Source organism: Lycium ferocissimum, chromosome 11 (genome assembly GCF_029784015.1).
Source record: "Lycium ferocissimum isolate CSIRO_LF1 chromosome 11, AGI_CSIRO_Lferr_CH_V1, whole genome shotgun sequence".
In the NCBI taxonomy this organism is placed as follows: domain Eukaryota; kingdom Viridiplantae; phylum Streptophyta; class Magnoliopsida; order Solanales; family Solanaceae; genus Lycium; species Lycium ferocissimum.
In genome coordinates, this window is record NC_081352.1 from 53,494,987 (window position 1) to 53,506,348 (window position 11,362).

At 35.4% G+C, this 11,362-nt stretch overlaps 1 protein-coding gene across 1 annotated transcript; it reads right to left on the bottom strand.

Moving 5' to 3' along the window:
* Window positions 1-975: 975 nt before the first annotated feature.
* On the bottom strand, window positions 976-11,362 carry LOC132038476 (pentatricopeptide repeat-containing protein At1g09900-like). Its single transcript, XM_059429140.1, has 5 exons — window positions 11,089-11,362; window positions 8,763-10,080; window positions 8,262-8,675; window positions 1,857-2,064; window positions 976-1,318 (listed from the first exon to the last, which is right to left on the bottom strand). Exons 1-2 carry the CDS (start codon window positions 11,360-11,362, stop codon window positions 8,858-8,860), a joined length of 1,497 nt encoding a protein of 498 aa, XP_059285123.1. The 3' UTR covers window positions 976-1,318; window positions 1,857-2,064; window positions 8,262-8,675; window positions 8,763-8,857.

Consider the following 11,362-nt stretch of genomic DNA (forward strand, 5'->3'; position numbering starts at 1 on the left):
GGATTGGGCCAACTTATCTCATATTTACCCTAGCGTATAAATAGCCGTTTTTAACATTAGAAAGGCGGCTTGGACGAATTGTGAGACTTGTGAAACTCTTTCTAGGTTTTATTCCTCTTTTCTTTACATCAAAACCCTATGTTAATCATGAATTCTTGTTTCCATTATCGAATCATGTGTAACTAAATACTTAAATTCTGGGGTTGTGGTGTATCCATGAATATTGACGTTTGACAAGTATTTCAATCTTAGTAGCTTGTTCGTATGCAATTGCTTCGTTACTTCTGTGTTTAAGTTCTTGATTGTCTGCGCAACAGTTGAGTTCTATTTACTCATTGATATACGTGCTTGGGAAAGATGTTGTTAATCTGGAGAAGAAGTAATGAGATTGCAATCTGAATATCCCTAAAGTTGGGCTAGGATTTGTGACTAGGATAGGAATATACTTAGTTGCCGCAATCAATTATATACCGTACTCTTATTGCATTCTTGATATGTCAATACCATAGGAATATAGGAGGAGAATTATCTTGAATCGGCGAGTAGTGGTTCGGAAGAATACTACGAGATTAATAATCCGGTTAATTAGCTATTGTGAACAAAGTTGCTAAGGTGTGATACTTGACTGACTCAATAGGATTGGTGAACCAACCACGACCCTGGAATACTTCTAAAGTCTTGATAAAAGCAGTTCTCAATTCCGTTCTAAGCACAATTTCTGGATACATTATTAGTCAACTTCATTATAGCATTTAGTTATAAAAGAACCAACACTTTTATTCTTCACTTGCATAGACAGTAAGCAATAGTTTATTTTCGTGAAATATTGGTCATAACTCTCTGTGGGTTCGACATCCGATTTTACATAATCACTTTATTACTTGTACGACCACGTACACTTGCGTGTGCATTTGGACGCAACAGATATCATTAACAAACGCATCAAGAAGATGCAAAGATCACAAAAGAAGGAAATTATCAGCCCACAAAAGACAAAAGAGACTATCATATAGACCTATGGAATGGAGCTGATGAATTCCAAAAAAGAGTCGATACTAATTACAGGGATGAGGTTGATCCAACTAAAGAGGTTAACCAAACATCTAGCCTTATGAGTAGGGATGGCAATTGGAATGCCATCAAAACATCTTTGGTTCCTTTCTGTCCACAAGCACCACAAAATACAACCAGTAACCAAAGACCAGATCTTTTTGATGGACTTCCCAACTTTCTAAGAGCTCCGACTCGCAAAGCCTCTCTGACATTTTTTGGTTGCAACTTGAAAACGATTATTAGACACTTTGCCCAAAGAGAGCTGCTGAAAAAATGCAAAAATAGCAAGAAAATGTCAGGAGCTTTCAAGAGAACATACGAAATCTAGAAGTCATTTCTACAGCCAAATATATCACATACTGAAAGGAGTCAAGGACACAGAAATTAATACTTTACGCTTCTGCTATAAAGAACAGTTAATTTTCTTTACAAATTCTCTCTTTACTTTGTGATTGTGCAGTTAGTGCCTTTATTTAATATGGAGTTTTGAAGGGTCTTGTACAAAAGTCAGAGCAATAGTGTACAGACCAGAAGCGGGACTCTAGGAAACCTGGACATCTTTGGTGTCAAGTTTTTGAAAACCTCGGGAGTATCTCATATAGATAATAAGAGCATGGAGAATCAAAGTTGCCTATTTTTATTTGGATATTCATCCGCCCAACAATTTAGAAAAGCAGGCGCTATACTGCTATGTTAAAAAAAAAACTTGCAAGAACAATAAGCCACTATATGAATAAGGATTTAAAGTATATATCCTTACACAACAATAAGAGGCATAAGCTTGCAAAAGGACCGTTATGTACCTTTGCTTTTTCAGAAGTAAATATTCAGTGTGACACAGGAAGCCAAACATAATCTTCAGGTGAAACATCATTTTCTAAGGAGGTGCAACCTCTATTTTTTTTCAATTAACCATGGCTTCCTGGACTCCCAGCAACCACAGCTGCAGTATGGAAAATCTTTCGCCCAAGATTTGCTCAACCCAGTAGTGAAAACAAGAGTAATGTGAAACTGAAACAGATGTAGAAAAAGAAAGTTAAAACACATTTGCTCATAATCATTGAGAAGAAACAGAATCCAAAAGCAATGCATACAAATAACATAAGAGTTAAGACTAGTGTAAATTATGTTTAGTTGAAGGAGAAATAAAAATGAAAGATGCAGTAGCCATGGTCATACCAAAATCAATGATTGAAAATATAAAAAAAATAAATGTACGAAAAAGTCAAAAGACAACTCTAACCTATATAATATATAGATATAAATATTTTTGACATTATATATATAGTGCAATATTACGGCAAAGGAGTTCGGATCAATCCGTTCTTCCCCATGCTACGCCCATGCCTAAATCTATTAAACAAGTTCTTATTAAAAAAGAATCTGTAAGTATAAAGTGAATATGTATTGCACAAGTGTACCTGGTTGATCCCTGATTTTACCTCTTTTGTGCAGCGGAGGATTAATGGGGGTAAGATAGAAAAAGACAATTTTTTAAAGAGGAGTAGGAGGAGATGAATTTAAAGATAAAAGCGTGGTGGTGTAGTCAAGTCTCAGTTAATGAGTTCAAGGACAGACCTCTAGACGTATTAGATTCTTCAACAACAATAACATACCCTGTATAATTTCACAAGTGAAATTTGAAGAGAGTGAGGCGTACGCAGACCTTACCCTCTCTTTATGGGGTATGAGGTTGTTTCCGATAAACCTATGCATAAAATACTTATTGAGGAAGAAAATAGTATTTGAAACTAAATTGAACAAAAATATTTTGAAATCGAAATTATATTTAGAACATGAAAATCAATTTCAAATTTGTTAGTGAAAAAAAAAGAATCATTGTTTTAGTATTAGGTCGATTGGAAGTTGAAGTTTTACTTGAACATGAAATTTAGATTTTTTAAGTTGTATTTTTTCTCATAAAACATTAAAACCCCACAATTTGTGAAACTATTAAAATTTCCACAACTCTTATACAACCTTACAAAATGAGCAAATCATAGTTCATGAATAAGGTATAGGAATATTCTAAGGCACCGCAATAATAATTGCATATCTCATGATTTCTTTTAGAAATAAATATTTGCAATTACATGTTACGAACTTTCAAATACACATCATTTTATAAACATCCACTGGACAAGAGGGGTTGCTTAGATGGTAAGCACCCTCCACCTCCAACCCGAAGGTTGTGAGTTCAAGTCACCAAGGGAGCAAAAAGGGGGAGCTCTTGGGGAGGGGTAAAAAATTCCACTGGTTCAATAAATAAATAATAGTAGTAACTAGTTATTCTTTAGTATAATTCTCCCACATGGTACAAACAATCTCTTCGCGTTGAACATTGTTCTTTTATGTAGAATTTAAAATAATGGACTTTGATTGTAAAAAATAAACTTATGGATCTAATTTTACATTTTTTTAAAAAAAATTAAAACTTCGAATTTGAAATTTTACTTTTTGGAAAATTTAGAATTTCAAATCATGATTTGAAAATGAATTTGGAGTTTTGTTTACATTTCATAAACAAACGTTGATTTTAAATCAAAACTTCAAATATGAGTCTCAAATTCTATGACCAAAACGCCTACTTATTTTAGGTCATAAATTTTAAAAATCGCTTTTAAAATTTATGCTCAATCAAATACTTCCAACAGAGCGGGCATCATTCACCGGTTTCACTCCCCCCAACCCAATCTCATCAAACTACTCTCCTCTAGAGAAATTGATGAATGAGGAAAAAGGAAAACAGAAGTGGTAAAGATATGATAAGACATCACTCAGCAAGCTGGCGTGTTTAATACTCTAATTGAACAAATATATTCATATAACTACAAGACTACAACTAGATTTTGGGAACTTAATCAAGCAAAGTCGAACATAGAAGTTAGAAAAAGAAAAAAGTTGAAATTTAAATAAATACTAATTGGATATGAGAATTATTACTATTTCATAAAATATTTTTCAAGTCAGTTTTTAAATTTCAAGTTAAAGTTGGATTAATGAACTAAATGTGAATATTTTTTTAATATTTGAATTACCTTAGTTTTTAAAGTTCAATCAATAATGACCAAGCGTTTGGCCATGAATTCTTTTTCAAATGTTGAAAGAAAAAAGTCGATTTGGTTATGAATTTGGCCCGCTATTTCGATATAATTTGGAATTTGACAAATATGTTTTTATACTTAGTACTCTAGTAGTACAATTTTTTTTAATTCATATCACCTTTTATGTCCCAATACAATAAAAAAACTAATTTAACTTCAAATATTTTTTTTTTTTTTAAATCTCAATTACACTTAAGTCAAACGGCACTGCCAGCTAAGCCTCCTTCTCTTGTTTTTTTCCTTCCAGTTTTGAGTAAAATTATGTCTTGTCGTAGCTTCAAGTTTATTTTTGTAAGTAAAGTAAATACTGATATGTCGTTGTTGCTGTAAAGTATATACTTTACTTACAAAAATAAACTTAAAGCTACAACAAGACATAATTTTACTAAAAACAGGAAGAACAAAAAACAAGAGAAGGAGGCTTAGTTGGCAATGCCATTTGGATTTACGTGTAGTTGAGATTTTTTTTTTTTTTTTTTAAATAGAAATTAAATTGATTTTTTATTTTATTTTATAGGGACACAAAAAGAAATTGAAGTGATATAAAGGAAAACTTGAACAATAGTACTCTACTAAAGTACCACAGAAATATATTTGTCAAACTTTAAACTATATTGAAATAGAGGGCCAAATTTATAACCAAATCGATTTTTATCTTTCAAGATTTGAAAAAGAATTCATGGCCAATCGCTCAGTCATTATTGATTGAAATTTTAAAAATAAGGTAATTCAAAAATCGGAAAACATTTATCCAACTTTAACTTGAAATGAAAATTTTGAAAATTAAAACTAACTTGAATTTTTTTTATGAAATAGTAATAATTCTCATATCCAATAGTATTTATTTATTTTCAACTTCAAATTTTTTTTTTTTTCTAACTTCTAGTCCTATTCAAATACTCCTATTCTATTTTCAACTTTGCGTGACTAAGTTCCCAAAAGGCGAAAGTCATAAGCGGCCCCCTAAACTTGTCCACATATTCCTCATAGCCACCTCAATTGACGATTGTTCCAATTTGATGCCTAAACCAGTACACATTTGAATCTATTAAGCACCTTTTGCTGATATGGCAAAGTGCGTGTAGTACACAAAAAATAGGCGCATGGAAGGCATTATTTTGCCTATTTTTTTTAATTTCTTTTTCTTCTTCTTCGTTCCAATTTAACTTTTCCCCCATTTTTTCTCTCTCTAAAAACGCTCCCCCTTCTCTCTAAGTGGCGACAGCCCCCCCCCCCCAACGACGATATGGCCACAGTGCCGCCGTCCGGTGGAATTGAACCACCGGACCAGACTCATATGAAGCGCCCTTCAATGGCGCACAAAACCCAACAAGAATCATCCCAAAATTCATTCCACAACGTTGGGAATTTGTCTGGAGAAATCGCGACTCCTCAGGCGATTTCTGATGAACAGTGGCGCTGGGCTCATGAAATTATTTCCCGATTTGAGTAATTCTAAGTGTTGGAGAAGATTCCCATATCCTAATACACCTGCTCACAAAGTTTCACACAATTCCACCTTTCAATTTGTGAGATCTGCTCAGGCGAATATTGGGAGAATCGCAGGTAGGTCGCCTTAGTTTAATCCTCAATTTCGACCTACAAGCGCTCAAATTCGTCCAAGTTTGAGTGTTGGGGATTACTCCCCACACCATGGCGCACCCTCCTGTAAATTCCCAGGTCGATCAAACACCGGAATCGTCACCGGTGAACTCTCAGGCGACGGCGAGATAGCCAGAAATTTTTTTTTTGGGGGAGGGGGGGGGGTGTATAATTTATTTTTTAATTATTATGATGGACCCCAACGCCACGTGTCATGTTTTCATTTGACAAAGTTGCCACGTCATGGAGAGCGTAATACACTCTCCTGATTTTGCAAATTATTGTGAAAAAGGTACCCAATGGGATCAAATTTGGACTGGTTTAGGTACCCAATAGGTACAACCCTCGGTTTAGGTACCCCAGAGGAAAATGTGGCAAAGTTTAGGGGGCTATCTATGACTTTTGCCTTCCCAAAATCTAGTTGTAGTTATATGAATATATATGTTCTATTGGAGTATTAGAGACTTAAGAGTAAAAAAAAATGGGAAGACCTTATTTCATCCAAGAAGTGGCGGTTAACAGATCGCCATTTCACCTTCAGCGAGACAAAGATCTCAAACATCATAGAAAAGTGACTTCCTTATAGTATTATATAAAGGGGGGAGGACACCTTCCGTTCTTGAACCAAGTTGAGTGATGTCTTATCATATCTTTACCACTTATGCTTCCCATTTCCTCACTCATTAATTTCTCAGTTTCTCTTGGTGGGGGGGGGGGGGGGGGGGGGTGGTTTTGGTTGGAGTGAAACCGGTGAATGATACCATCTCTATTCAAAGTATTTGATTGAGTATTGCATTTCTGCAAGAGACTGTTTTCACGGCTCGAACCCGTGACCTCCTGGTCACATGACAAAGAACTTTACCAGTTACGCCAAGGCTCCCCTTCAAAACTATGACCTAAAATAAGCAGGCGTTTTGTCATAGAATTTGAAACTCAAATTTGAGGTTTTGATTTAAATTCATGAAATGTAAGCAAAACTCCAACTTCATTTTCAAACCATCACCTTCCTCTGTGACTAGAGAGAGGTGGTCTCAAGGATCTCATCTTCAAGCACCGGACCTTGAGAGTGTGGCTGAACTTCTGACTCAGGTGGGGAATTTTTTGGGCGCAAATACTGAAGCAGATACAATCAGATGGAAGCATCATAATGATCGAGTATTTTCAGTGAGCAGGGCTTACAAAATGGGAGTGTTTGAACTGGCAGAAGTTTCAACTGGCTCGTGGAAGCTTGTGTGGAAGAACGTGGCACCAACCCAAAGGTGAAATGTTTTTCTTGGTTGGTGGCAAGGAGAGCTTGTCTCACACATGAAATTACAGAAAAGAAGAATTCAAATAGCATCTAGATGCTCTCTGTCTCAAGAGGCAGCAGAAACAAACAACCATTTGTTCCTTCACTATAAAGTTACAGCTCAAGTTTGGGCCTTCTTTATCAGTTTATCCAAGGAAAGTTGATCCATGCCAGAACACACAGCAGATCTGTTAAGCTGCTGGATCAGAAAGGGGGTAGCAAAAGTCACAAGATATGGTGGAGAACAATTCCAGTTTGTATATGGTGGAACATATGGAAGGAGAGAAATTTTTAAGGCAGATCCAATTTCAAAAGATCAAATGGAATTGTATTAGTTCTTTATGTTTTAGGTGTAAAGAAAATAGTATAGAGGATGCATTGCAAATAGTGGACTTCATAGGACTTTTGTAATTATTACTTTATTTTATTTATTTTTAAACTAGGACTTTTGTAATTATTGCCACCACGTAGCTCTTTCTGGAGGTGGCCAGCATATCCCTTAATGCTGAGGAATACAAAGTTACCAGTTTCCAAAAAAAAAAAAAAAGTAATGCATGAAATAGAAGACAATAACCAATTCTATCTGTTCAAAAAAGAGTTAGAAGATTTGGTCAATGTCTAATTTTCTGTAGATATCATACATCGACTCATCCACCATCTAAGAATGAAAATTAAAAGAAAGACTTGAAGAGTTATTATTTTTTTTTGGTAAGTTAAAATAAAGAATAATATGAAACACACATCTCTTTTTTCTTTTCTTTTTTTTTTTCTTTTTTTTCAAACACATTTGTTTATTATACATAGGAGGAGGGGAAGAGGAAATGGGGGAGAAAATCATAAGGTGGGGAATCGAACCCCCACAAACAAGGTGGTAGTTCAGGTAAACCAACTGGGGTACAATGACCCCCCGCTCACATTACTTCTTTATGAACTACACAGTTTAAGTATCAAGGGTGCTACAAACAACAGTGAAAATCATGATAAGAGAGAAGTATTCCACATTGGAAATAATTGCAAATGACAAGGCAAACTTAACCATTTTCTTAAATATGAGCATGGACAATCAAAATCAGGATAATCTAAGAAAATACAGAAAACTGTAAATAAAGACAATTCCTATCATAATAAGGAAGCCACATCCCCCTGCCCCCAAATAAACAAGGAAGAGGCAGAGCATAGATAAATTTTACAGAAGAGAGGGACAAAGAGTTCACCTTTGCGAAAAAAACAACAACCTGACCAGCAGTATTGCTAGGCACGTTGTGTCGTTATTTCCTCTGTATCTATATGTGATTGATTAGGTTCTTAGCTTCAGATGGTTACCGATGCACATATCTGTATACATTCAATAAATAAAGAGGATTGAAAGTAGAAACCAGAGGCAAGAAGGTGAAGTAAAAATACTTGAGTAACACAAAGTGCACAATATAGATACTAAAAACTGAATATTAGCCAAAAACCCAGGGAGCTGAAGCTGACAAGAAGGAGAAAATCAAACCTTGGGAGGTGTAATGCAGGTGACGTTGATGGAGGCTGAGGAGAGGCGAGACAAAGTCAATGGCAGAGGCAATGAAGGAGGCATTGTATGAGTTCCAGCGCAAAAGAGTGAAGTAGAGAGCAGGTCAAATCTAACAGTAGCATTACAGATACAAATATTTATATGTATGGTTTTGAATATTCTCCAAATTAAAAATGAACCGAAAACAAGAACTTACACCTGAAAATTTTCTTCAATCAACTTTTCGGCAAAAAGCAAATAATGCACACTCCCAAGCTTTCTTCCACAGACAAACCAGCTAGAGAGATACATTCAACCTTGGCATGGGACAAAAGGATTGGATAAAGAATTGTTAGCTTTTGTACTACAATAGAAACCAGAGTATTTCGTCCTAAGATCTCGAGCTAAAGTTTTCCTGCCAGTCTTCTGGAGCTGCTTTACAATTTCAATGAAAATTCCAAAGTCCGGCTTGAGACCCTTGTCAATCATTTCATTGAGAATGTTTTGAGCAGTCATAATGTCTCCTTTCTTCCGATGAAGTCTTACAAGCAAGCTGTATAGTGTATTGACAGAGTGGTTATACTTGGCACTCATGTCAATCACATACTTATTTGCTTTCTCACGCTCTCCTGCTTCAAGCAACACTTTAAGAAATGCAACATGAGTAGTAGAACGAGGTTCCACATTCATATTTACCATCAAATTCAAAAATTTAGAGGCAAAGTCAACTTGACCACGACTAGATGAATGATATACTAAAGTTTCAAAAGTAATTGCATCTGCATTAAGACCCTTATTTCTCATTTCTTCGAGCACAGTATTCACATACTCCATCTTATCATTCTTACACAATGAGCCAAGCAGGTAGTTATATGACTTGGTGTTAGGAGAACAACCAAATTCAGACATCTCTTTGATAATAGCTCGTGCTTCTTCGATTTGGCCTGCTCGACACCTTTTACGGATCAAAATATTGTAGTGCGAAGCTGTTCTTTCAGTGATCTCTGTTACAAATGCTGCCATATCGAACAAGTCCAAGCAACAGAACATCTCGATTAATCCATAGACACCAGAACCACGACAGGATCCTCCAACATCATTCAGCATATCAACCACTTTTTTGGTCGAATTTATCAATGAATCCTTACTCGATCCAACTACAGTTAAGAACCCAAAAGCCTTGTCAGTTAAACAAGTTTTTTCAGCCTTAAACTCCTCCAACAAAGAGATCATTGTTTTATAGTCATCTAACCATCCACAATTACATATAATCAGACTATTGACATAAGCACTGCGATAAAATTCAGGATGCGAAACCCGAAGCCAATTAAAGAACTTCAATCCAGATATTCTTTGTTCATTCAAAAGGTCAAAAATCTCAATAACGGAGTTGAGTGATAGTTTTGAAGCCGCCAAAATTAACTTGTGCCTCAAATCCTCCCCACCGCCCTTGATAGTCTCAATTACTTCCAAAATTACTGAGGGATTACTAAGTTTATTCTTTTTGATTGTCAATTCATCATCGGTACAAGAACCTGCCACATTTCAAACTTTTCATTATCAGAAGAAAACATAGTTGAGTTGGAAGGTGAACACAAACACCTCGAACAAGGGTTCCACAATGATGGCCAAAAAAAAAAAAAAAAAAAAGAATAACAAGAAGCTAAGCAGCTTGATCTCGAATACTGCATACATATACCCACTATTCTCAAAGATTCTTTCCTACAAACTGGGCATTAATTAAAATGGCCGCATGGAAATATTCATCTTAGATAATATTAAAAGAAGGTTTTTTTTGAATAACAGGTGAATCAATACTCCATTTTGAATGAGATCCAAATGGAAAATTGTCCAAAGAAAGACCTTTAGGTGGTTCTGAATGAAACAACATCTTCTACTAAGCTGAATTGGAAATGACTGAAGAAGAAGTAGTTGAAATGGATGTGACTTGAGCATACAACTTGAACAAATGAGGTAAGAAAAGAGCTTACCATTTTAGCTATTGCAAGGCTAAAGCATAAAAGACTGGGACTTCAGTAATGACAAAGCATTGTGAGTTCATTATTTACTCAAAAATCTTTCTTTTACTCCTTTACTCTAATGCTGCTAGGAGAAGTTTGGGTGGCCAAAGTGGAGTGAATTTTCCCTAAACACTGTTGGCTACACAAGAACTGCAGAATGTATTATTTTTAACTTAGACCATAAGGTTTGAGCAAATAACATTTACACTCTTTGCAACTACAATTTGGCATAACATGTTCCGATTTTTCAAGTATGAACCCACCCAGAATCACGCAAAACGATATTGAACTTATCTTGATGAGTAAAGATGCTTTATTGAAGTCTTTAACTTGGGACAAGAAATGTTCTTGGTTAAGCTAAAGATAAAACATAAAACTAACAGACAATGTAGGCTAGTCATCACCCAACAAATATGAGTAAACATAAGACTCTACAACCAGACCATAAAGCACAAATCTTTTAAAGTGTTATGAATAAGAGAGTATCGCCGGAAACAATGTGAAATAAGCTTAAAAAACTACCTTTAAGAACCTGAGTAAGAGCTTTCTGTTCCAATTGAAGAATCTTTTTCTCCTCTTCAAAACCCAACATCTCAGTTTCTCCAACAACATCGAACACTGGTTCTCCTTCATCAAAACTCCAAGGTTTCTGGAAATCAGAAGTTGAATCTTTGCTGTTACCAGTGGAGAAGAAATATGGAAAGGAGGGTTTAGGGTTTAAGAGGAATTGGGTTTTGTGGGAAAGTAGAGAGAATAATCGAAGATGTGAGGATTTCGAGATAAAACGAGACAGCAT